The 27,053-nt window shown below is 46.1% G+C and overlaps 1 protein-coding gene across 1 annotated transcript in view; it reads right to left on the bottom strand.

Annotated features, from left to right (window-relative positions):
- The window catches only part of DOC2B (double C2 domain beta), a 124,188-nt gene that overhangs the window by 82,261 nt on the left and 14,874 nt on the right, over positions 1-27,053 (bottom strand). The window contains exon 2 of the mRNA XM_053367862.1: positions 12,155-12,234. Within this exon, the coding sequence (XP_053223837.1) occupies positions 12,155-12,234 (80 nt within the window). The remainder of the gene's footprint in view (positions 1-12,154; positions 12,235-27,053) is intronic.

Here is a 27,053-nt window from a genome sequence, read left to right as displayed (position 1 = left end):
CCAACACATCTCCATGGTCCCCTCTCACTTTCCCCTAATTTAAAGTAAAGGTAAAGGGACCCCTGACCATTAGGTCCAGTCGTGGCCGACTCTGGGGTTGCAGAGCTCATCTCGCTTTATTGGCCGAGGGAGCTGGCGTTTGTCTGCAGACAGCTTCTGGGTCATGTGGCCAGCATGACTAAGCCACTTCTGGCGAACCAGAGCAGCGCCCGAAACACTGTTTACCTTCCCGCTGGAGTGGTACCTATTTATCTAGTTGCACTTTGACGTGCTTTCGAACTGCTAGGTTGGCAGGAGCAGGGACTGAACAACGGGAGCTCACCCCGTCGCGGGGATTCGAACCGCCGACCTTCTGATCGGCAAGTCCTAGGCTCTGTGGTTTAACCCACAGCGCCACCCGCGTCCCTTCCCTAATTTAAAACACCCCAAATATTGTGAACTTTCCTGGGGCACAGATGCTCTACCACTGAGCTACAAACAGAAGTTCTTCTTTTCCCCTCTTCTGAATCTCTTACCCTTCAGCCTTTAGTGGATCAATGGCCCCTTGCTTCCCTGTCATGTAGAGCGAGCAAAATCTCCCTAACCCCTTTCCCCACCCACTGGCCCTCATTTTACTCTCCATGTTCCCTTGCTTCCTTACTCACATTCCCCCGCTCAAGCTAAAAAGCAGGTTGACCCATCCTCACTGAGACGTAGCTCCAAGCTCTTTGATCGTTCTGGTTGTCTGCCCTTCCCAAATTCTCTGAGCGTGTCTCTGGAGGGGTTGCCTGGTTCTGATTCTGCCAGCTAAATTGGGACAGGTTTACTTATGGGGGTGGCAATCAGAGCCCAGAGGAAGCCTGGCTGTGATTATATATCAAACGAATGTCCTGATCGGAAATTGCCAGGGGTCATCCCTTGAGATGCATCCAGTCGGAACAAGATCATCCAAGGACACAAACCCCGCAGTCCCAGTGGCCCAGCAAAGTTTTAAATCAGCGTCGGTCACAAACAAGTAAAGCAAATCTGTTTGGGTTGCCTTGGTTTTCTCCCACCTCCTTTACCCACCCCATCCTCTTTAAATAATAATAATAATTTCTTATTTATACCCCGCCCATCTGGCTGGGTTTCTCCAGCCACTCTAGGCGGCTTCCAATGGAATATTAAAATACAATAACCTATTAAACATTAAAAGCTTCCCTAAACAGGGCTGCCTTCAGATGTCTTCTAAAAGTCAGATAGTTGTTGTTCTCTTTGACATCTGGTGGGAGGGCATTCCACAGGGAGGGTGCCACTACCGAGAAGGCCCTCTGCCTGATTCCCTGTAGCTTGGCTTCTCGCAGTGAGGGAACCACCAGAAGGCCCTCAGAGCTGGACCTTAGTGTCCGGGCTGAACGATGGGGGTGGAGATGCTCCTTCAGGTATACTGGGCCAAGGAACTGAGGGTGCTGGACCCCCCAAAAGTTTGAGAGTTGCTGGATTAGCCCAAACTTCCTGAGGTCTCAAAGTATATTTTGCCCTAATAAAGTCCCTGCTCAACACCACTGTGTTTTGAAGTGATTACAGATGTAATTCGAGATAGTGTCTTGCTCTAGTCATCTTTCACAAATTACGGACCCCATTTTGCTTTGTGTAATCTGGCATGGATTCCCTAAAATGGTTGGATGGTGCCTTGTTTGCCTCCTTCCAGCAGCTCCTGCAGCCAAGCTGGTGCTCTGCTTTCCTTTGGGCCACATCAGCGAAGCCGGGGTGTGTGTGTGTGTATTTCTTGTCATCTGGGTAGCCCAGGACCTCCAGACACACTGCCCAGGCTTGCGCCTCGTGGAGGTCACTCCATTGCTGTTTGACTTCACCCCCGGAGGCACACTCCATTGTCTCTTGAGACAGACGGATGCCAACCACAAGGTTTGTGTGTGTGTGTGCTGTGTATTAATGAAAGTAAAGGTGCCTGAAGGAGTGTCTCCACCCCCATCGTTCTGCCCGGGCACTGACACTCGAACTCAGGAAGCAAGGGAGAAATGTGCTAGGAGATAGGCATGTTTGGCAAATCCACACCGTGATCAACTCCTGCCCGGAAACCCATGTCCCCACTGTGGAAGGACGTGTGGATCCAGAATTGGCCTCCACAGTCACTTACGGACTCATTGTTAAAACCGTGTTCATGGAAGACAATCTTGCTCGGCTACGAGGGATCGCCAAAGAAGAAGTAGATTGGGATGTTTGAGGAATGAATGCTTCCCTTTTTTAAAAAAATGTTGGCTTAGTCAATCTGAGCAGCGATGGCCATTCATGGCTGTTAAGAACAATAGATTTGGTTTCTTAACACCTTTAAGGCTCCTCTGCCCACCCACCCACTCCCTGAAAGGAAAGGAAAATGGCAAGAGTTATTTATAAGCCAGTGCAACCCACGGCCAGCCCGACATAACGATTATTTACTTGACGCTCCTGACCGCCTTGTCAGCTTATAAATGGGGCTGTTAAATGCTGCTAATCACGTCCTGCAAAACGGCTCTCTCTGGCGGCTGCATAATTGGCAGCCACTAGGTTTTCACCACCCCCTTCCTTCCCAATGCTCTTTTTTCATTTTGCAAGAAAAGGGAAGAAAATATGATTTTTGAAAAACAGAGCTGCGCACAAGTTGCAGCTTTGCTTCTGCTAAGCTAGCGGCCCTCACCTGGGAAGAACATCCCACTCTCAGGATGGGAGGGGGGCTTTCCAGTGATGTAAGGGGTGGCCACATAGATGCAATGGGTTGGTCCATGATAGGCGTTTTATTTTTCTTCTTTCATTTTATTTTCATTTTCTGTTATATTGCACAACACAACCATATCTCAGATTGTTCCAGGGCACCTATCTCCAGCGAGCAAAAGCAGGCCCGCTGTTGTTCCAGTTCCCTAGCCTAAGAACTTAAGAACTTAAGAATTTCCCTGCTGGATCAGGCCCATCCAGTCCAGCAGCATCCTGTTCTCACAGAATCATAAGGAACAGGAATTTGTCTCCAGATTTTTTCCAATGATTCCGGGGACACACACCCCTTTTTTTGAAGCTGAGTAGCAACAGGGAGTCGGGATGGTGGGGCAAAAGACCCTGAGCCCAAGCACACATGCATATTGTATAAAGGTGCAAAGCCCTTCTTTGGCCCCCCCTCGAAAGAGGGGAAATCTGAATTTTTTAAGAAGTTGCATGAGACTCTTTTGGACTATATGGACTATAATATAATTTTGATGGGGGACATGAATGGAGTTGTATCTACAAACATGGACAAGGCACAAAAACAGGTAGTCACCAAAGATGGTAGACTACCAAAAGCTTTCTTTGAATTGACTGACAATATGGACTTGATTGACATTTGGAGAACTAAGAACCCCCTGGGGAGAGAGGGAACTTTCTTCTCTGAAGCTAAGATGACATCGACTAGAATTGACCAAATTTGGATTACTAGAGGAATGGCACCAAAGATAAAGAAAGTGGAAATCTGCCCTAAAACTTGCTCTGACCATAACGCTGTAAAGATGGAGATGAAGCAAACAACACCCGGCTCCTTTAGATGGAGGATGAATGACACCCTATTTAGAGATGAAGAAGTATATAAAAAGGCCCAAAAAACTTTGAGAGACTATTTTGAAATAAATATGACTACTAATGTTGAAAAAAGAGTAATCTGGGATGCAAGTAAAGCTGTGATGAGAGGGTTCTTGATACAACAGAACGCAATAAAAAAGAGAAGTCGAAATGAGAAAAAAGATAAAATTTTGGAGAAAATAAAAGAAGGGGATAAAAAACTGAGAGTAAAGCCAAAGTCGCAGGAGATTTTGAGAGAAATAAAATTATATCAAGTACAATATATGGAATTGATGAATCAGGAAATAGAATGGAAAATTAAACAAATGAGACAGAAGACATTTGAATCAGCGAATAAATGTGGGAAACTACTGGCTTGGCAATTGAAAAAAAGACAAAAACTAAATACCATCACAAATTTGGAAGTAGAAGGAAAAGATATACACAATCCAACTGAGATTAGAAATTGCTTCCAGAAATACTTCAAACAATTATGTGCACAAGGGCCACAGAATGAAATGGACATTGAACGTTTTTTGAAAACAAATGGATTACAAAAAATTTCACAAGAAAGTAAACTAATGTTGAATTGCAAAATATCTGACCAGGAGATAGAAGGTGCCATTCAAAATATGCAATTAGGCAAGTCTCCAGGACCGGATGGGCTGACTTCCAGATATTACAGATCTTTGAAAGAGTGGTTATTACAACCTTTGAAGGAAGTCTGTAATGAAATTTTGGAAGGGAAAAGAGCACCAGAATCGTGGAAAGAGGCGTATATTACACTTATACCGAAAACGGAAATTGAAAAGACACAACTTAAGAACTACCGTCCCATATCCTTATTAAATGTGGATTACAAAATTTTTGCTGACATTTTGGCTAAGAGACTGAAAAAAGTATTGATTGAGGAGATTCATAAGGACCAAGCGGGCTTTCTACCGGGAAGACATCTATCTGATAATTTGAGGAACATAATTGACATTTTGGAAAAGTTAGAAGTGAATATAAACACTAAAGCAGTTCTGATATTTGTGGATGCGGAGAAAGCTTTTGACAATATCTCTTGGAGTTTTATGAAAAAGAACCTACAGGGTATGGGGGTAGGCCAAGGCTTTGAGAATGGTATAGGTGCAATATATTCTGAACAAAATGCTAAATTAATTGTAAATAACGTGGTTACGGAACAATTTAAGATAGAAAAAGGGACACGACAAGGGTGCCCAATTTCCCCATTGCTTTTTATATTGGTCCTGGAGGTCCTGCTGAACATGATTAGAACGGACTGGTTGGTTAAAGGTATACAGGTCGGAGCTAAACAGTATAAACTGAGAGCATTTGCAGATGACCTAGTTTTGACGTTACAAGAGCCAGAATCTAGTACTAAAAGAGTTTTAGAACTAATTCAAGAATTTGGTCAGGTGGCAGGATTCAAATTGAACAAGTCAAAAACTAAGGTTTTAGAGAAAAACTTAACATTGACTGAAAGTGAGAAGTTTCAGAATGAAACAGGTTTAACTGTGGTTAAGAAAGTGAAATACCTGGGGATTAACATGACAGCTAAAAATGGGAATTTGTTTAAAGAGAACTATGAAAAATGTTGGATGGAAGTGAAAAAAGATTTAGAAATTTGGTCAAATTTGAAGCTTTCCTTGTTGGGTCGAATTGCAGCTATAAAGATGAATGTATTGCCTAGAATGTTGTTTCTGTTTCAAACATTGCAAATTGTGGACAAGATGGACTGTTTCAAGAAGTGGCAGAAAGACATTTCTAAATTTGTCTGGCAGGGCAAGAAGCCCAGAATAAAATTTAAGATATTAACTGATGCTAGGCAAGTCTCCAGGACCGGATGGGCTGACCTCCAGATATTCTAGATCTTTGAAAGAGTGGTTATTACAACCTCTGAAGGAAGTCTGCAATGAAATTTTGGAAGGGAAAAGGGCACCAGAGTCGTGGAAGGAGGCTTATATTACACTAACACCGAAAACAGAGACTGAAAAGATTCAACTTAAGAACTACCGTCCCATATCCTTATTAAATGTGGATTACAAAATTTTTGCTGACATTTTGGCTAAGAGACTGGAAAAAGTATTGATGGAGGAGATCCATAAGGATCAAGCGGGCTTTCTTCCGGGAAGACATCTATCGGACAATTTGAGGAACATAATTGACATTTTGGAAAAGTTAGAAGTGAATATAAACACTAAAGCAGTTTTGATATTTGTGGATGCGGAGAAAGCTTTTGACAACATCTCTTGGAGTTTTATGAAAAAGAACCTACAGGGTATGGGGGTGGGTCAAGGTTTTGAGAATGGTATAGGTGCAATATATTCTGAACAAAAGGCCAAATTAATTGTAAATAACGTGGTCACGGAATAATTCAAGATTGAAAAAGGGACACGACAGGGGTGCCCAATTTCCCCATTGCTTTTTATATCGGTCCTGGAGGTCCTGCTGAACATGATTAGAAGGGACCGGTTGGTTAAAGGTATACAGGTCGGAGCCAAATAGTACAAATTGAGAGCTTTTGCAGATGACTTAGTCTTAACGTTACAGGAGCCAGAATCTAGTACTAAAAGGGTTTTGGAACTAATTCAAGAGTTTGGTCAGGTGGCAGGATTTAAACTGAATAAGGCAAAAACCAAGGTGTTAGAGAAAAATCTAACACTGATTGAAAGAGAGAGGTTCCAGAATGAAACAGGTCTGACTGTGGTTAAGAAGGTGAAATATCTGGGGATTAATATGACAGCTAAAAATGGGAAAGGGGTGGATTTGCCCTGCCAGACTTTAAACTTTATTATGAATCAGCAGCATTTTGCTGGCTGAAAGACTGGCTGCTTCTTGAGAATACAGACATTTTGGATTTAGAAGGTTTTAACAATGTATTTGGGTGGCATGCTTATTTGTGGTATGACAAGGTTAAAGCACATAAAGTATTCAAAAACCACATGGTCAGGAGAGCGTTGTTTAATGTTTGGATTAGATATAAGGACTTATTGGAAAATAAAACCCCAAGGTGGTTGTCACCGATGGAAGCGAAAGCACAGAAAAAGCTCAATATGGAGGCCAAATGGCCGGGGGGGGGGGGAGATATTAACTGATGCAAAGGAAAGGGGTGGATTTGCCCTGCCAGACTTTAAACTTTACTATGAATCAGCAGCGTTCTGCTGGTTGAAAGACTGGCTGCTTCTTGAGAACACAGACATTTTGGATCTAGAAGGTTTTAACAACGTTTTTGGGTGGCATGCATATTTGTGGTATGACAAGGTTAAAGCACATAAAGCATTTAAAAACCATAATGTTAGGAAAGCATTGTTTAATGTTTGGATTAGATATAAAGATTTATTGGAAAATAAAACCCCAAGGTGGTTGTCACCAATGGAAGCGAAAGCTCAGAAAAAGCTCAATATGGAGGCCAAATGGCCGAAGTATTGGGAAATTTTGGAACAAGAAGGAGATAGACTGAAACTGCAGAGTTTTGAGAAACTAAAAAACAAAGTGCAAGACTGGCTTCATTATTATCAGATAATGGAGGCTTACAATTTGGATAAGAAAGTTGGCTTCCAGGTGGAAAAATCTAAATTGGAAACAGAACTGTTAGAACCCAAAACTAAGATTTTGTCAAAAATGTATAACTTGCTGTTGAAATGGAACACTCAGGATGAGACGGTCAAATCTGCTATGATCAAATGGGCACAAGATGTTGGACATAACATTATGTTTAGTAACTGGGAACAGTTGTGGACCACTGGGATGAAATTTACGGCATGTAATGCCTTAAGAGAAAATATTATGAAAATGATATACAGGTGGTACATGACCCCAGTCAAGCTTGCAAAAATTTACCATTTGCCCGACAATAAATGTTGGAAATGCAAAGAAAATGAAGGTACATTCTTTCACCTTTGGTGGACGTGCCCTAAGATTAAGGCTTTCTGGGAAATGATCTATAACGAATTGAAAAAGGTATTTAAATATACCTTCTTGAAGAAACCAGAGGCCTTTCTCTTGGGTATGGTCGGCCAGTTGGTGTCAAAAAAGGATAGAACTTTCTTTATGTATGCTACAACAGCAGCAAGAATACTTATTGCAAAGTACTGGAAGACGCAAGATTTACCCACTCTGGAAGAATGGCAGATGAAGATGATTGACTGTATGGGATTGGCAGAAATGACTGGCAGAATCCGTGACCAGGGAGAAGAGTCGGCGGAAGAAGATTGGAAGAAATTCAAGGACTATCTACAGAAATATTGTAAAATTAATGAATGTTGAATGATGTTGGATAGAAATCAAGGGGTTTTTAGCTGTAATGCATTGAGATAAGGATTTGCTGAATAAATAATTTGAATTGGAATACAAGAAGGGGAGGTATGAGGAGGTCAGGGAAATATGTCATTGAAAACTAAGTATTGCGAATTTTATGTGTTTTTAAACTTTTTTGCTTTTTTCTTTTTGTTTGTATAAAAATTGGAAACTTTAATAAATATCTTTAAAAAAACACACAAAGCCCTTCTTTTGCACCCTGTGAAACATAAATGCGCAGTTTTTTAAAAACTGGGCAATGGCGCGCTGTCCACCTGTGACTCCCAAGCCTTCCCTGATCTCCTGCCTCCTTCCCCCTTTGTTTTGAGAGATCGGGGGAGGCTCAGGAGTCGTGGGCAGGCGGCTGTTGCCCAGTTTTTTAAAAACTCTGCGTATTTATGTTTCGCAGGGTGAGAAAGAAGGGCTTTGCAACTTGCCTGGCAGAGAAACTGCACGCCTTGCGCTCCTTCTGGGCAACGGCCGCCAGCCTGCGACTCCTGAGAAGAAGAGTTTGGATTTGATATCCCGCTTTATCACTACCCGAAGGAGTCTCAAAGTGGCTAACATTCTCCTTTCCCTTCCTCCCCCACAACAAACACTCTGTGAGGTGAGTGGGGCTGAGAGACTTCTGAGAAATGTGACTGGCCCAAGGTCACCCAGCAGCTGCAGGTGGAGGAGCAGGGAAGCGAACCCAGTTCACTAGATTACAAGTCCACCGCTCTTAACCACTACACCACACCTTCTCCTCTCCTGTCCCACCTGGAAACGGTTCCTATCAGGGTTGGGTGGCAGCAACAGAGATGTTGGTGGGGAAGGGTTTTCCCAGCAGGGAGAGGGAAGCAGATGCACAAACCCTCTTAAAAAATGGACCTGGACAGCCGCCCCTCTCGCTACACCACTGTTTGTCTGCAGAAGGTGCCAGGCTAAGTCCCTGGCATCTCCTCATTTGGGGAGGAACAGGGCAGGGGTCCCATTCTTCCTAGCTGTATGAATCCCCCCAGAAAGCTATGGTGGGCGGGGAGAAGACCACCACCTCCCCACGGCCACCTCGATTCAAATTCTGGCTCGAGCTTCCTCTGTGAAAGCAGAAGAAGGCAGCACAACCTCCCCCCCACCCCAAATTATCTCCAGGAAGCGGGGTGTTGCGGAGTGTGGGCTGGGAAAAGCTATATCGACAAGAAAGGAAACAGAGGCGGCAATTAAGGAACCTGCTTTGGACGGGAAGGGAAATTACTCATCGTCACACGCACACCCTGCCCCAATTTCCCAGCAACGTTGCCAACTCGCTCCGTCATTTTGGATGCGTACCGTGTTTTCCCGCGTATAAGACGAGGTTTTTTTCCCTTTGAAAATGACTCTAAAAAGTGGGGGTCGTCTTATACATGGGTAGCGCACAGGGTGGACGTTTGATTGGTTGCTGCCACGGCTGTCAGCGGCTATCTGGCGTGTCATTGGTTGCTGAGCCAAGGGCTGCTGTTGATTGGCTGATGCTGTGGCAACTGGGTAGGGGATTGGCCGCTTCTGCCGACGATGGGACAGACGAGAGGCGGATTTTGTGTCGCGTGCTGGTGAGCGAATTTCGGCAATCCCCCTTTAAAAAACTCAACAACCCTGGGCAATCCCCCCCCCCAAATGCTCAACAACTCTGAGCCATCTCCCCCCCCCCCATTTTCTTGAATTTGAGTCCCCAAAAACAGGGGGCGTCTTATACATGGGGGCGTCTTATACACGGAAAAATATGGTAAGTCCACCTTCAGGGCCACAGACTGGAGAACACCCAGGTATCTCATTCGTCCTGAAGACCACCACATGTTCACTGCTTTGCCAACTTCCTACATTTGTCTTTTTTTCTTTTTAATGCTTTTTATTGGTTTTCCATTTCAAACAAGCAAAATACAGTAATATTCAACAATCATCTATCCATTTCCTTACCCAACACTCTGCTGAGCACTGACTTCCCTCCCTCCTTTCAACAGGTTTTCTTATTTCAATCTCCTCTCCGCAGTTTCTTATTATATCCAGTCCAAGTTGTAAGATTTATTTCAGTCCTGCTATTGTCTTCAAATTCCTACCGTTATTATTTCTACAATCCATAAATTTACTCCAATCTCTTTGGAATTTTGTTTCCTCCTGGTTTCGGAACCTGCAGGTCAGTTTTGCTACTTCCGCGTAATCCACCATCCACGTCTGCCACTCCTCCACTGTTGGTACTTTCCATTTTGGGGCTAACAAAGTTCTAGCAGCAGTCGTAGCGTACATAGATAACCTTTGATCTGCTTTTTCTATATCCTCTCCCATCAAGCCTAACAAAAAACCTTCCGGCTTTTCTGGGAAAGTATATTTGAACATCTTTTTCAATTTGTTATAAATCATTTCCCAAAACTGTTTCGTTTGTCTACATTTGTCTTTTTCAACTGGGGGGAAACATACAAAGAGAGAGAGAGAAGGGCAAGAAGGGCCACATCTCTGGAGGAATGTTTCATTTTGGGTTCCCCTCCCCCACCACCCAAATTTAGACCATTTCGGGTGGCTTCCCCCCCCACCCGTGCATTGACCTCTGCTGTACAACTTGTTACATGTGCACAGTGATAGGATAATCGGTTCATCTCTTTTACTTGTTACTCGTGCACTGGGATGGCTGGATCTGTCCATTTCAGTTCCTCCCCCCCAAAATCTGTGGATTTTAGTGCAAATTCCTCCTCATCCACACATTTCTAGCTAAGATAAAATCAGCAGAGGTTCGAAAGGCATTGGGAACTGAGCATCCCGAACATAACCCCCCCCCCAAGACTTACTTCAAGTCTGGATTACTGTAATGGGCTCTACGGGGGGGTATGTTTGGGAGACTTGTGCTCAATCCAGAAGCTGCAGTCACTGCAGAATGCTGCAGCCCAATTGCTGACAGGAGTGAGGCCTTGTCAGTATATAACACCCATGCTCAGAGAGTTGCAATGGTTTCCAATTTGCTGCCTGGGCAAGTTCAAGGTGTTACTATTAGTATAGGTAAAGCTAAAGGTACCCCTGCCCGTACGGGCCAGTCTTGACAGACTCTGGGGTTGTGCGCCCATCTCACTCAAGAGGCCGGGGGCCAGCGCTGTCCGCAGACACTTCCGGGTCACGTGGCCAGCATGACAAGCTGCATCTGGCGAGCCAGCGCAGCACACGGAACGCCGTTTACCTTCCCGCTGGTAAGCGGTCCCTATTTATCTACTTGCACCCGGGGGTGCTTTCGAACTGCTAGGTTGGCAGGCGCTGGGACCGAGCAGCGGGAGCGCACCCCGCCGCGGGGATTCGAACCGCCGACCTTTCGATCGGCAAGCCCTAGGCGCTGAGGCTTTTACCCACAGCGCCACCCGCTGTGTATTAGTATACAAAGTCCTTAACAACCGGGGACCAGATTACCTGTGAGATCACCCTACCTCAAATATGCCGCCTTGACCAGTTTGCTCTGCGGAACTCGCCCGGCCCATAATACCTGTTTCACTTCTGTTACAATATTGATCTTTCAGTGTAGCAGCACATAATCTTTGGAACTCCTTGCCTATTGATATCAGGCAGGCACCTTCGCTGCAATCTTTTTGGCATCTGCTAAGAATGGATGCTTTTGAATTCTGGTGCTGGAGGAGACTCTTGAGAGTCCCATGGACTGCAAGAAGATCAAACCTCTCCATTCTTACGGAAATCAGCCCTGAGTGCTCACTGGAAGGACAGATCCTGAAGCTGAGGCTCCAATACTTTGGCCACCTCATGAGAAGAGAAGACTCCCTGGAAAAGACCCTGATGCTGGGAAAGATGGAGCGCACAAGGAGAAGGGGACGACAGGAGACGAGATGGTGGGACAGTATTCTCAAAGCTACCAGCATGAGTTTGACCAAACTGCGGGAGGCAGTGGAAGACAGGAGTGCCTGACGTGCTCTGGTCCAGGGGGTCACAAAGAGTCGGACACGACTGAATGACTAAACAACAACAAAAAAGCATTTTTTGCTTCGACAAGCCTACCCAGATCTCCAGACTACTGATGTGTTTTCGTTTAATGCCAGCTATAATTTTCTGAATGTTTCCATGGTTTTTACTAGTAATGTTGTGGGGGTTTTTTTGTAAGCCGCTTGGAGGGGTTTCTTTTACAATTGAGCAGCATATAAATGTTATGAAATAATAAATAAAATAATGACAAGACACTGATCAAAGGCTGAACAACTGCTGGCTAACAGGAGCCTCAAGAGTTCGGCAGGCGGCTTGATCGTTCCAGGCTGTCTATCTGAGTTACAGAAGGCTGATCCCTAGAGCAACACGTCTATTACCAGACACCCACCTTGGCTCTGTTGATAGTGCAGTGGAGAGCGTTGTTCTCTTGATCATACAGCAAGCTGAAATCTAATGTCCCCAGGGCAGCTGGAAGAAAATGAAAAGGAGACATGTATTGAGGAGAGAAGTGTTTGCCCCTTTTTGAAATATAAATTCAAGCGGAGTCAGAATGACAGGGGGGGGGAATCAAGTCAAAGAAAGGAACCAAAAGCTTTAGGGGTACAGGATCCTTTTGGATCAACCCGATCTGCACTCCCCAAAACATTACGTAAGTTGAAACTCAAGCACCCTTTGCAATTTGTACTTTTTCCTGAATTTTGCAGTTCTGTAGCCAAGTAATAGGTACCAATTTTTATTTTTATTTTGCAAAAAAACGCAAGGAGAATGTTGGGCAGCTAGCACCAAGGGGCAGACTCCTCTTGAGCCTGGAGGCTCTACTTAGCTGTCACTGGTGAACAAGCACCGAGTTCAGGGGGCAAAGCTAATCCTCATTTCCTGTTCCGCCAAGAATTGAGATGTTTCCAAGTGAATCTGCTTCTGGGCTTTCTGACAACATGTATCAATGGTCAAAAGAATAAAAGGAGGTGGGGGAGAGGAGAAAATGTGCAACATCTTTACCATATTGATGTGTGGAACTCACCTCCACAAGATGTGACGATAGTCCTGCGATTTACATTAAACAAACTTGTGGGGGATGACTTAGTTACATGGAATTTCAATGCTCAAAGGAAGTCTACCTCTAAGTAATGAATGTTTGACATTCCACTGAATATTTTCTTCTGTTGAAAGGATGGGGAACCTGTGGCTGTTCAGCTGCTGTTTGACTACAACTCCCAGAATCCTCTGCCATTGGCCATGCAGACTGGGGGTGATGGGAGCTGGAGTCCAATGATAGCCGGGGGGGAGTTCCCCAGATGTTACCCCCTCCTTGCTCTGGCTTTTAAATTCAATTTTGTCCATCTACTGCCCACCTCACTTCAGAAGGTCTCTGAGCTTACTCCTGACATTGCCCAGTACCAAATTCCAAGGCATCTTTTCTCAGAATGCCCCATGAGGGCTAGAAACTTGCCTTCTTAAAATGATGGAGGGGTGGTGGTGGGCAACTAAAAGCTCTGCTGCGGATTCCATGCCTGCACACTGCTCCCACGCAATCCTCGCGAGCCCAGCCTCTATAATTTGAGGCCCTGTTTGTTCCCACACAAGAGATTATTGATTGAAGCAGAAAGACACCCTGTTGGTTTTCTCTCTCAAAACATACTCAAAGCCGGTCCTTGGCAGAATGGTGGAGGGAAAATAAGGTGGGTGCGATGTGTGGGGGTGCGGGGAGAGGAGAGGGATGACTGTGCCAATAAGCTGGTTAAATTTAGCACCGCATATTTTTAAAAGGGGGGGAATTTGAGAGGAACAGGGTGGGATAAGGAAGCTGATTTGCAGAAATGATGAATAGGTTGTAAATGGCAGTGCTGGACTTCCCAATTCCCTGCTGTGCTGTTTTGTTTCTTAAAATAATAGATAGGCATATTAAATTTTTGGTACCGTTGGAGAACCTTTCGTCCCTTGACCTGAGATGGTCAGGTTCCCCAACTTGGAAGGGTTAAGAAGGTAAGAAGATATCTGGTGGATCAAACTGGGGACCCAGTGTTGTAAACAAAAATCTGCCCTTTTTACCTTATGGGGTATTCCAGAGCCCATATAGAGTCCTTACGTAGGTTCCCTATTGGTAGGAGAAAATAACAGAGGCCAACCAGAGAATATTGAGAAGCAAAGCAGCTAGTAAGCCTGATCTTTATTGATCTGTTGCAACAGGGTCCTCGCTCACCACATGCAGGAGGGAGGAGGAACCAGAACCAAGGTGTGCGTGCCCTTATATAGACATTTTAAATTCCCTCCCTGGAGTCTAAGACCACCCCCAGAAACATCATACATACATCACAGAAGGGGTGGTCTACAGCAGAAATCGGAGTGCTTTGTCTACCTCCTGTCTGCCAGGTTACCTGTTTAATGGTCACTTGATTGGATTGCCTGGGGAGCTTGGCCAGTCTTTTGTAGTGATAAATACTTAGTTCCTGGGGCAGGTCACAGGCTCACACCCTATTCATATCTTACATGTGCCCTTAAGACAGGATTTGTGAGGAAAGAGACAATGGGGAGGTTTCCCACTTTGACCTTGCAGAGAAATAATTGAGGTCAGTTTGGGAATCAAAAATGGTTTCAGGTTGGTCTTCCTGTGCTGATCTATGTACGTGCTTGGTTGGTACACTTATGAACATTTAACATATATCTAAGACCTCAAAATTCCTATCACAATAAAACACCTCAAAATTCCTATCACACCCATCTTGTCCAAGATTCTGTTGTCACAGAGGCCCATCAGGTGCCCCCAACAGGATGCCCGCAAGCGGAGCTAAAACAAGAGCATTATGGCTAGTAGTCATTCATAGCTCCCCCCCCCCTTTATGACTTTGCCTAGTCCTCTTTTAAAGCCATCTGAGTTGGTGGCCGTTACCGCCTCTTCCAGTGTGGGCAGGCTGAGGTTGGCTGTCCAAGAAAAAAAGGGGACACCAATGTTCTGAGGTCCATGCTCGGCTGCAGATTTAGAAATAATTCTTGCGATTTAAATTAGGAATGCAGTGCATCTCCCGTTACTGTGACAAAGGTGAGTTGCCTGCCTGCTCAGCCTGCCCAGTAGGGCGTGGGTAGGCAAACTAAGGCTTGGGGGCCGGATCCGACCTAATCACCTTCTAAATCAGGCCTGCGGATGGTCCGGGAATTAGCATGTTTTTACATGAGAAGAATGTGTGCTTTTATTTAAAATGCATCTCTGGGTTATTTGTGGGGCATAGGAATTCGTTCATTCCCCCCCCCCAAAAATATAGTCTGGCCCCCCCCACAAGGTCTGTGGGACAGTGGACCGGCCCCCTGCTGAAAAAGTTTGCTGACCCCTGCACTAGGTGCCGAGAGCTGTGAGATGACCCCTCTTCCCCTTGCGGGGCTACGATTCCCAAAGTGCTTTAACCACCAAATCCTTCTTCTCAGGGACTATACCTCTGCGAGGGGAAAAGAGGGTCATCTATGAAGTCTCAGTGCCCAGAACTAACTACAGATCCCAGAATTCTTTTAGGGAAACCACGACTGCTTAAAAGTGGTACGATGCTGCTTTAAATGTATAGTGCAGATGAGACCATGCTCAAGAGGTGTCAGGACTGGGAGTGAAAATCGAATCCAAGACACCCACTCCCCACAGCTAACAACCTGGGCTAGTTCCCCAGACCCTGGCTGCATAGTACTGAGTTCAGATCCTCCACTCCCCAGCCCCAGGTTAGGAAAGGACACCGATAAACAGGGACACAAAGGTTCTGGACATGCAAATGAAATGGAAAGTCTTCTTCTTTTTTAAAAAAGCAACTGTATGTGAATGGCTTGACATGATTTGGTCTATAGTAACAATGATTAAATTAACTTAGGAAAGAGCGCACATAAATCAAGCTAATAAGTTTGTAGAAAAATGGGTATTCTTTGTGATGCACTGGAAAAAGCAGCTTTAATGGTAATGCTCAGCCTCATGCCGCCTTCAATTTGTTGTAATACGGTTAGCATTTGCAAGCAGATGTCTTTATTCGCTTTATTGTGCCTTATTTGTGGGAATCTATTATTTTGCTGTCTTAATGATTTAATTTTTTTTAAAAAAAAGCAGCAACTGAGTCTGGACAGCTGGTGTTTGGCACTCAAGACACTGGCAATGGCCTCATTCTGCAGCCAGTATCGTGGGCCCGGATACTGTGGAAGGGTCTGGCTGCCAAAGGCCATGGAGCTGAACACTTCCTTCTGCCTCTGGATCCAGAAAATGAAGGGAGCAGCTTTGCCTGCCTCTCTGCAAGGCAGCCAGCCAGCCTGTGGAACAATCCACCTTTGACCCTGCAAAATGGGAAGTAACTATCTCTGGCTTCTTCCATTGCTCTGGGAGGCTGGGGTGTGCATGGTTTGTTTGTTTTTTTAATTGGATGACAGCCCTTGGCAAAGGTCACTCCATTTTGGTGGCACACCTGCTGCCGGGCCCTGATCCTGCACGCTTCCTGGAGCAATTGATGGTGTGTTTTTTCTGGCCACTAAGCTCCCAGCCCAATGGAAGGTGGCAGTTTTCCTCCCCCCCCCCTTCTGCCACCACTCTGTGAAGCTAAACCCGACCTATTAAAATTGGATGGGGGAGATCAATCCTCAGGGCCTCGTTAAGATTCCCATTACGGCAAGCAAACAGCAGATTTATTTTCCAGTGTTTTGCAAAAGTGTCTCTGGGAGGACATCCTTTGAAAATTGCTCTGTTTATACGGAGAGGAGGCCTGCGAGGTTTAACCAGACACACACAGAGACACACAGACACACATAGGAAGAGCCTTGCTGGGTTATCTGAGTGCAGTGGCAGCTGTCCCCGCTGGCAGATTCCCAGTATTCAAAGGCAGACTGCCTCTGTCACTGGAGGCTCCATGTCACCATCACAGCCAGCCACCACTGAGAGCCTTACCCTCCATGAATGTGATTAACAACTGGATTCGAACTCAGCTGCCTGCTGGAATTGTGCCCATACTAGGGGACTTTTGGAAAGGAGGAGGCTAGACCATTGGAGGGAATGGGGCCTGCTCCACCAGCCTCAGTAGTCCCCGCCCACCTGGCTTCTGACTCTCAGCTTGTCCAAGGGGTGGCACCGGCTGGCAGCTTCCTCCTCCTCAATTCCAGTGTGGTGTTTGTAGAGCACATAGAAAAAGAGGATGGGGCTCTGTCTGTAAGAGGTTCTTGCTCCACCTACACTGGGAGTTGCCTAACACAGAGTCAGGTCATTGCTCCATCTAGCTCAGTATTGCCTACACTGACTGGCAGCAGCTCTCCAGGGTTTCAGGCAGCCCTACCTGGAAATGCCAGGAATTGAAACGGGGACCTTCTACATTCAAAGCAGATGCTCTCCTACGGAGGTGTGAGCCTTGCCTGCTTCCCACCCCACCAGTCTCAGTGAGCACCACCCTCTTCTGTTCTGGAATGATCACATGCAGCCTTCTATTTGTGCGCAAGCGAATGAATGCCAAGCGTGAATCCACAGGCTGGGTTTGAAAGAAAGGAGAGAATTGATTGTTTGTTTTCAGCCCAGGAAGATGGTGACAATTCCCTCCACCCTCAGGTGAAAGGGAAGGCACTAATCTCTGTTCAGCAACACATGCGATTATAAAAGGAACCAAAACATTGAAGCAGATGCTCTTTTTTATGTATCCACATTTCCTTTCTCTCTCCCTGCCTTGTTTTTTTTTTTTTTTTTTTAAGGAAAAAAGTGAGCAGAACTGAGAAATGCAGTCTGTCTCCTTGGCAGGAGAAAGAGGCAGCCTTTGGTTTGTCACGGCTGCTGAGCTCCTCATGCAATCCCCCCCAAATGCATTAAGCACAGTTTCACAAAGCAAAAATGGGCCAATGACGTGAAAGGGGTGGGATTTGAGAAATCGCAGGAATGTGATTGGAGGACCATTATAAAGAATATCTACCCCACTCCCCCTCCTGGTCTGAAAGTTTGGGCCAGAACACTTTGGAACCAACTTTTTAGATTTTTTTTCAAGTTTCTGGTCCTCATGGATGCACACAGTCACACCCAGGGGGGAAATGTTTAGCAGCTGTTTAGTAGTTTGTTGAACATCTACAAACTTTAATCCTTCCTCATTTATCCTGCTACTCCTTCAATGGGGAGTGGGTCTGAGATGGTCAAACCATGGTAGGTAGGTGAGTTGGTGGGTCTTGGGGTTGGCTGACGTGGGTAGGTTAGTAATAATAATAATAATAATAATAATAATAATAATAATAATTTTTATTTATACCCCGCCCTCCCCAGCCAAGGCAGGGCTCAGGGCGGCTAACAAGCAATAATAAAAACAAGTTGACAGATAGTAGACAGAACCTTTCTATACAAAATGAGATGTGGGCAGGAATGTTTTCCAGATATTGCAGAAGGGTCTCACGCTCTTAAAGGAAATAAAGACTTTGGCAACAGGAATGAGGGAAGTTGGGGTTTCTCCACCATTTTCAATCACTTAAGTCTGAGAACCTCTGAGCTCACTGAACCCTTGATGAGCTCATGAAATTGGCTTTGACCCCCAACCCAAATGAAATAAAACCAAGAAATAATTGATATCTATTCAATGTGTATTAATTACCCATCACCAGTGCTAGGAATCATAAAATGTAAATTTTATGCTTTGCTACCATGCAGAAGTTCCTCATTGCCAAGGGAGGTGCGCTCTGTACATGCTCATGCCCTTTATTTCTGAGGCTCATAGTTTTTCGAATTATTTTGGGGGGATTAAACCTCATCAACTTATTTTCCACATGCCTAAGCCCATTTGACCCCCTTGGTCTTACTGTAATTCACCCTTCTGCCCTGTTCCATCAACCCCAGAGAGTCAGTACCAGCCAATTTGGGAAGCCTGGACTTAACATTTTTGGAAAACTAACCCTGCCCAACTTTGTTCTGACACATGTAAACTCCTTTAACAGCTGTGACTTCTCCCTTGTGAGAGTTGAGATTTCCCTACTAGTAGGGGTATCCACCGCCCATTGCCTCCCAAGGCAAGGCAGTTCAGGACCCTGGACAGAGCACTGTGGAAGCTGCTGGTTGTAGCAGCCTCCCTCCACCAGGGGGAGCTATTGCTTCTGCAGAGTGGCTGGTCTGGTCCTGCTTTTGGTCCCTTGCCCTCTGAAGAACTGCCTGCAGACTTAAAGGGCAATTACCCCATTCCACAGCCATTGGCTCCTGTCGCCTGGGGCAGGAAGGATTGCAATGGCCATATGTCACCCCCATCTAATAAGCCCAGTAAAACACACATTATCTGGGCTGGAAGGCCCTGGGGTGGGGGATGATAGCACCTCCTTCTGCGTTTTCTTCCAAGTTCAAGGGGTAAGGGATTAATGCCAGAGTAGTAGTATTAACTACATCTACTTATTACGACTAGTAGTTAAGCATTTGCGCAATGGACTTCTGCAATCTGGATGACCAGGTCCATACATATCATGTGCACTTGTGGTGTGTACATCCTGAAAAACTCAGAATGTGTTTATTTTGGAAGCCAAGAGGCTAGTCCTCAAGGTTGTGAAGAGAAGTAAGAGAGGAGAACTGCATGTATTCAGTGTTTCCCAGTTCTCTGTATAGGGACTTAAGAAGAGCCCTGCTGGGTCAGAGTCTTGTTGACTCCTCCTGAATCCGGAGGTTGCATATAGTCATTGTGATTAGCAGTCACCCTTTAAGGTTCAAAATTAATTTTAAAAATTGAGCTTCTCTGGTTTCCTTTCAAAAGCCATCTATGGCAGGGGGCAGGCTCAGTGCGCCTGTGTGGACAAGGCATGTTTTTGTGGGAAAGGATAAGAAATAGAGTGAGCATTGTGCAACAGACCCACTGAATGGTGGCTGTTTTCGTACAGTGTTCAGTGAGATTTAGGCCACATCCACACCATACATTTAAAGCACTATGATACCATTTGAAACAGTCAATCTCTTCCTCCCTCAAAGAATTCTGGGAGCTGTAGTTTGATGAGGGCGCTGAGGGTTGTCAGGGAGACCCCTAGTCCCCTCCCAGAGCTACGGTTCTGAGAGCGGTTTAACAATCAATCCCTCAGCAGCTTAACCTAATTAAATGAGGTGTTAAATGAGGAGAGGATCAGAACTGTGTACACACCACCTGGAGAGGAAAAACCGGTGGGAGATAAATGTGATAAATAAATAAAACGAAACTGCATTCCAAAGTACGTAGGTGGGATTTGCACTGAAACACAGGTGAATTTTCAGAAGGGGAAAAATTGCAAGCTAACGCAGAAACACAGAGAAGCTGTGGGTGCAAATGGACGGATCCATCCCCTCAATAGCCATATAATAAAACTTACTTCGGCCGGCACAAGCTCTGAGGCAGCGCAGCTTAAAGCCTCCTCTGCAGCCACACGCCACAGACCATCTGCTCCTCTCGCACCTTCGACAGACTTGCAATCGCCCTTGAGTGTCCTCACCTCTGGCTAAGCTTTTTTTGCATAAGAAGCTCTGATCCTAAGCAAGGAGGCAGAGCTCAGGTGATGGATGAGCGGAGAATCGTGCTCAGGGATTCCGCCCTCCCCACGCCAATCCCAAAGTCACCTTGAACCTCTCAGCTGCTGCGTGAGAGAGGACTTAGCCATTTTGCTCTTTTCCCGACTCGGCCAGGCAGAGCGCCTTCAGCGATGACCCACATTTCACAAGTCAGCCTAGCAGTGGAAGAGAAGGGTAAAATCCGGCTGGGTGCAGGGCGGTCGGACTCTTCTCCCCTTGCAAGGGTGGGCGAGAGGGCGTCAAAATGAATGTTGGAAGATTCAGGGCTCCTTCATGCCGCACACTGCTAAACTATGGAACTCCCTGCCACAGGAGAGAGCGGCGGCCACCAACTTGGATGGCTTTAAAAGAGGATCAGGAAAATTCATGGAAGAGAAGGCTAATAGCCACAACTGCCTCCATGGTCAGAGGTAACAAGGTTTCTGAATTCCTGTTGCTGGAATCCATGGGAGAGGAGATTGCTCTTGTGCTCAGATCCTAGGTTTCTCACTAAGGCAACTTGTCAACCTTTGTGAGAATAATAATAATAATAATAATAATAATAATAATAATAATAATAATAATAAATTTATTATTTATACCTCACCCCTCTGGCTAGGTTTCCCCAGCCACTCTGGGTGGCTTCCAACAGGACACTAAAATACAATAACCTATTAAACCTTAAAAGCTTTCCTAAACAGGGCTGCCTTCAGATGTCTTCTAAAAGTCTGCTAGTTATTGTTCTCTTTGACATCTGGTGGGAGGGAGCTCCACAGGGCGGGTGCCACCTCCGAGAAGGCCCTCTGCCTGGTTCCCTGTAACTTGACTTCTTGCAGCGAGGGAACCGCCAGAAGGCCCTTGGCGCTGGACAGGGTGCTGGGTTAAATAAGCCATCACATACCCTCCAAGTGTCCCGACTTTTCAGGGACAGTCCCAGAAATACGAAAGCCACCCCAGCTTCTGATATGATCTTGGGATGTCCCTATTTCCTCTGCCAGCGCTGCCACGGCCGAACTCGGGGAGGAAGATGAGCCGACGCCTGTCCCGTTGCCTCTCTACAGCCTCTGTTGCCAGCCGCCTCCCTTGGGCAACTGGTAGTGGCTGCTGGAGAGCCAGCGAGGAGGAAGGGAGGCTGAGGCCCAACCCTGCGTGCCATGCTGGTTCTGAGGGGCAGGCAGAGGGCAGAGCCGTCCTGGGCAGGAAAAAAGAGGGGAGCAGAGCAGAGGGCACAGAGTCTTGATTTAAAAAAACAAAAACACTTTGTGCGTCCTCTAATCTTAAAAGGTAAAGGGACCCCTGACCATTAGGTCCAGTCGCAGACAACTCTGGGGTTGCGGTGCTCAACTTGCTTTATTGGCCGAGGGAGCCAGCGTACAGCTTCCGGGTCATATGGCCAGCATGACTAAGCCACTTCTGGTGAACCAGAGCAGCGCATGGAAACACTGTTTACCTTCCCGCTGGAGCGGTACCTATTTATCTACTTGCACTTCGACGTGCTTTCAAACTGCTAGGTTGGCAGGAGCAGGGACCAAGCAACGGGAGCTCACCCCGTCACGGGGATTCGAACCGCTGACCTTCTGATCGGCAAGTCCTAGGCTCTGTGGTTTAACCCACAGCGCCTCCCTCCTCTAATCTTACCTCTTTCTAAAATTCATTTATTGTCATGTGCTTTTCTTCTTGTAGGTCTACCAAAGAATAAAATAAAATTGGGATTTAGGGTTTTTCTCAGGCTGGCATGTGTGTTGTGGCCCACTGTAGTAGTAAGAGGAAATGTGGATCGGAACATCAATATCCTAACATCCTCCCCTTTTCCAGGTAACACATAGCAGATAGCGAAGGGTCGACACCTGTTTATCTCCTTTATGCCACAGGATGGAGAAATTCAACAGGCTGATGGTAAGAGGAAATACTCTGCAGGGAAGGGGGACACACACAAAATTGGGGGGTGGGTCAAGGAGGGCCAGTCGGCGGGAAGGGAGAAATGTCCCTGTGTTCATCTGAGGAATGTTGGAGGGTGTGCAATCAAGTTGATCCAGCAGCACTCTTCCAATCTAAGGCCCAAGGACCAGACAGAGAGGCCTGGACCTCTGTGACACAGCTCTGTACTGATGCTCACAACAGACTCGAGAAAATGTCCATGCCAGACATTGTTTGAAAAGCTAGGAAGTTTTGCCATTCAAGAGACTGGCTCTCGTCCTGCCACAGCCCTTGGCAAAGCGCACACACACGTACACACACACACACAAACTGCCCTCCCTGCCAAGCTCCAAATTTGACATTAAGCCTCCGATGGTGCTTTTAATTGGAGAGGCGATCTTTTGAAAAGGGAAAAAAGAAGAAGAGAGGCAATTCGTTAAAAGTTAAGGAGTAGAAAACCTGCATTGTCGGCAGGCCTCCAAGCCACTGCCGACTCCCCAGCGCTGACCTTTACATCGTACAATGTGGATGAAATAAAATATATATGTTGTGCTTACTCCTTTTTTTAAAAATCAGCACTAGGAGAGCTGTGAGGGACGGGGAAGGGTTGTGAAGGACGGCACTGCGCCTTCCACGACACAGAAGCGTAGAATTGTTGGGTTCGATGGAACCCTGAGCGCCATCTAGTCCAACACCCGACTTAGGACTCAAACCCACAACCCATGAGACTCTTGGTCTCATGTTCTACCAACTGAGCCATTCCAGCTGGCCCATGGATGGCTTTAGAAGAGGATTGGGCAGTTTCATGGAGGATAACGCTAACAACAACTTTTAGCCACAATGGCCCTACTCTGCCTCCACAGCTAAAGGCAGCGACGCTTCTGAATTCTTATTGCTGCAAACCACAAAAAAGGAAAGGGGTGTTGTGCTCAAATCCTGCTTACAGGTTTCCCACTGGCCTGATCCAGCATGCTGTTCTTAGATAGATAGAGATAGAGAGATAGAGAGATAGAGAGATAGAGAGATAGAGAGATAGAGAGATAGAGAGATAGAGAGATGATAGATAGAGATGATAGATATAGATAGATAGATGATAGATAGATGATAGATAGATAGATGATTGATAGATAGATAGATAGATAGATAGATAGATAGATAGATATAGATAGATAGATAGATAGATATAGATAGATGATAGATAGATAGACAGAGATGATAGATGATAGATAGATAGATAGATAGATGATAGATAGATAGATAGATAGATGATAGATGATGATAGATATAGATAGATAGATAGATAGATAGATAGATAGATAGATGATAGATAGATAGATGATAGATAGACAGATAGATGATAGTTGATAGAGTACTCTGTACACCATTCTTGCAGACTTATGAGCTTGCATAGAGACCTACTAAGCAAACAGCCTGGGAGTTGTGGGGTTAAGTGAGCTCTGATCTACCTCCGCTTTTAATTTTAATGTTTTTTCACTTTGTTAACAGGGCAAGCTCCCCTCCCCCCCAAATCATCATCTGTCCATGTAAATTAGCAAGGGCACATTTATGCAAATTTGGGCCACAGGTCTGTGCAACACTCCCCCACCCTGGCTCTTAAGGACCCAGCGACGCCCCTGCAGAGGTGTCTAAAATCCCTGGGCTGCCTGCCTTAGCTGTACCAATGTCCTCAGAGAGAAAGCGAGAGAGAGAGAGAGAGACAGCGAGAGACAAGAGAGCTGGCGCCAGTGTTTTTGAATGCGACGCACGGCCACAGTTTAATACTTCCTGGCTGGGGTGACTACTGCTCTGCTTTCCAGGGGGATAAGATTGAGAACCTTTGATCTCCACTGGCTGCCCTCGGCATAAACATTGTGGGAAGGGAGAGGGGAGGAAAGGAGAGACAGACATTTTTCACACACACACATCAAAGAAAGAATAAAGTTTCCCAGCTGAATCTGGGTACTTTGCTCAGAAGGCGGCAGAGGTGAGGGGAATCTTTTTTTCAAGCCGAGGGCCACATTACCTCCTGCTCAGCCATCCGGGGGCCGCAAGCCCAAGGTGGGCGGAGCCAGGGGCAAAAGTGGGCGGAGCAGCAGAGGTAAAGTTTACCTTAGTACTGGAGGCAGTTTTAGCACACGCTCATTTCTTATCTCTTTGGCAATCACTCGTAGCCGAGTAAGATTGTCTTCCATAAACATGGTTTTAACAATGAGTCCGTAAGCGACTGTGGAGGCCAATTCTGGATCCACATGTCCTTCCACAGTGGGGACATTGGTTTCCAGGCAGGAGTTGACCATGATGTGGATTTGCAAGCGTGCCTTCCTGTTAGCACGGTTCTCCCTTTCATCCTGAGTTCACACATCTTCAAAGCCCATGACACCTTTGGCAAAGGCTGTTCTCTGACTGGAGCGCTCGCAGGCCAGTGTTTCCCAATTGTCAGTGTTTATACTACATTTTTTAAGATTTGCCTTGAGACAGTCTTTAAACCTCTTTTGTTGACCACCAGCATTACGCTTTCCATTTTTAAGTTCGGAATAGTTGCTTTGGAAGACAATTATCGGGCATCCGCACAACATGACCAGTCCAACGAAGTTGATATTGAAGAATCATTGCTTCAACACTGGTGATCTTTGCTTCTTCCAGTACACTGATATTAGTTCACCTGTCTTCCCAAGTGATGTGCAAAATTTTCCGGAGACACCGTTGATGGAATCTTCACTACACCACCAATTTGGGTTGGGGGGGCTTTCAAAGAGGGCTGAAAAAATTCGTGGAGGGGGAAAAGTCTATCGATGGCTGCTGTCTAGGAGGGCTGAGATCTGTTTCTGCAGTTTGAGGCTGCATTGCTTCTGAATATCAATTGTCGGAAGCCGCAGGAGAAGGGAATGTGTTTTTGTGCTCAGGTTGTGGGTTTCTGTTCGGGGGCACCTGGTTGGCCACCGTGAGAACAGCATGCTGGACTGGATGGGTCACCAGCCTGATCCAGGAAGGTCTCTACTTACTTTTTTTGAGACAGATCAGGCTGTGTGGGGAGTGAGAGATCTTCTTTGTCTGCAAACTGGCAGCCAGGCATGGCTCCTGCAGATTTTTCCAATAACAAGAGAAACTGACATTTCTCATCTGCGGCGGGGGTGACTGGACACCAAGTTATTAATGCCTCCAGAATGAGAAAGGTCTGGCAGGGTGCGGGAGAACCAACAATAACTCTCCATTTAGACACCCGTTTGGTTGGGGCTCCAGGCGAGGAAGAACAAAGGCAAGCATTTGAGAATCAAATGGGTGCAGGGACGCTGGGGTGGGGAGGGCGCCCCCCTGCGCCCCCAAGGAGAGGCAGGCCTGCAATTTGTCTCCAGCCCATAGGCGCTCCTTGAACAATATCTCTTTGCAAATGTGGATTAAGACCATTAATGAGAGCAATTAAGTAATTAATGCGAACAATGGTAGCAACATGTGCATTTGGACACAGAACCTCAATCCACTTTAGACACCGTGACAATGGTATTAATTATCTGTCTCACGCTGGATGTAGCAGACTGGAAAAAAGATCCCGTTGGCCTAATGCCCTCTCTAAATCCGCTTTTATTTTTATTTTCCTGTTTGCTCTTTCTCTCTCTCACACACAGAGCACACCATTTCTGGAGACCACAGTCTGCTATCAAGCAAGATTTTTTGGGGGGGCTGACTAGCAGTGGAGTGGCAAATTCAGAAATGCTGGGTCCCTTCAAAGATTATGCAGTAATATTGTAATTATGGGACGCAGGTGGTGCTGTGGGTTAAACCACAGAGCCTAGGACTTGCTGATCAGAAGGTCGGTGGTTCGAACCCCATGATGGGGTGAGCTTCTGTTGCTCGGTCCCTGCTCCTGCCAACCTAGAAGTTCAAAAGCACGTCAAAGTGCAAGTAGATAAATAGGTACCGCTCCGGCGGGAAGGTAAACGGCGTTTCCGTGCGCTGCTCTGGTTCGCCAGAAGTGGCTTAGTCATGCTGGCCACATGACCCGGAAGCTGTACGCCGGCTCCCTCGGCCAATAAAGCGAGATGAGCGCCGCAACCCCAGAGTCGTCTGCGACTGGACCTAACGGTCAGGGGTCCCTTTATCTTCTATTATAATTAGGGCTGCAGTGCAACTATCAGTGCAGATCTTCCTGTGTTTATCTAGGTTTCCAAAGCAGGAGGTACTGCTCCCAGGGGTGGATTACCTGGGGGAGACACTAAGAGGCAATGTGGAGGCAGGGGGGCGCTACATCAATTTCATCCAGTGGCGCTGAGTTCCACATGTCATGGGGAGGGGCTTCTCCCATAAGGCTCTCTGCTGCTGTAGAGAGGTCCCGCAGGGAGGCCTTGAGGGACCAGCCCCTCAAGACTGGGGCGGGGGGGGGCCTCAGCCCCATCCCCACATACTTGGGGGGGGCTGAGCTGTCCTCAGATGCTGGAGATGCACCTCTTTACCCTGGCATTCAGCACCTAAGGTATTTATTTTCAGGGTGCACCCTATTCCTGCTTTTGTAATTTGTATTAACTGTTTTTAAGACTGGATTTTAAAATGGCACAACCCGCACCAGGACCTGATGGTGAAGAGTAGGCAGGAAATAAATCGAAATCATAATAATGAACATCGCTTTGTAAAAAATATGTGCCTATTAGGGTGGATGTGTATTAAAATACCAATGGATTTTCATGAAGACTTAAAAAAAAAAAATCTCAAACTGATGTAGAACTATGGATAACTGAATTTCCTCTTAGAAATTGTGGGATTCCCAGAATCAACCCTATAAACTGATGGGGAGAGACCTGAAACTTGATGATAGAGCAACAAGGAAAAGCTGCGTCTGCTGTTCCACCTGCTTCTGATTCTTGTCCCACTTACCGAGACCTGAGAGACCCGGGTTCAAATCCCGCCCCCACTTGGC

This window comes from Podarcis raffonei, chromosome 15 (assembly GCF_027172205.1).
Source record: "Podarcis raffonei isolate rPodRaf1 chromosome 15, rPodRaf1.pri, whole genome shotgun sequence".
Taxonomy (NCBI): Eukaryota; Metazoa; Chordata; class Lepidosauria; order Squamata; family Lacertidae; genus Podarcis; species Podarcis raffonei.
Note: the sequence above shows the minus strand (reverse complement) of the source record. Positions and strands in the feature narration are given on the sequence as shown.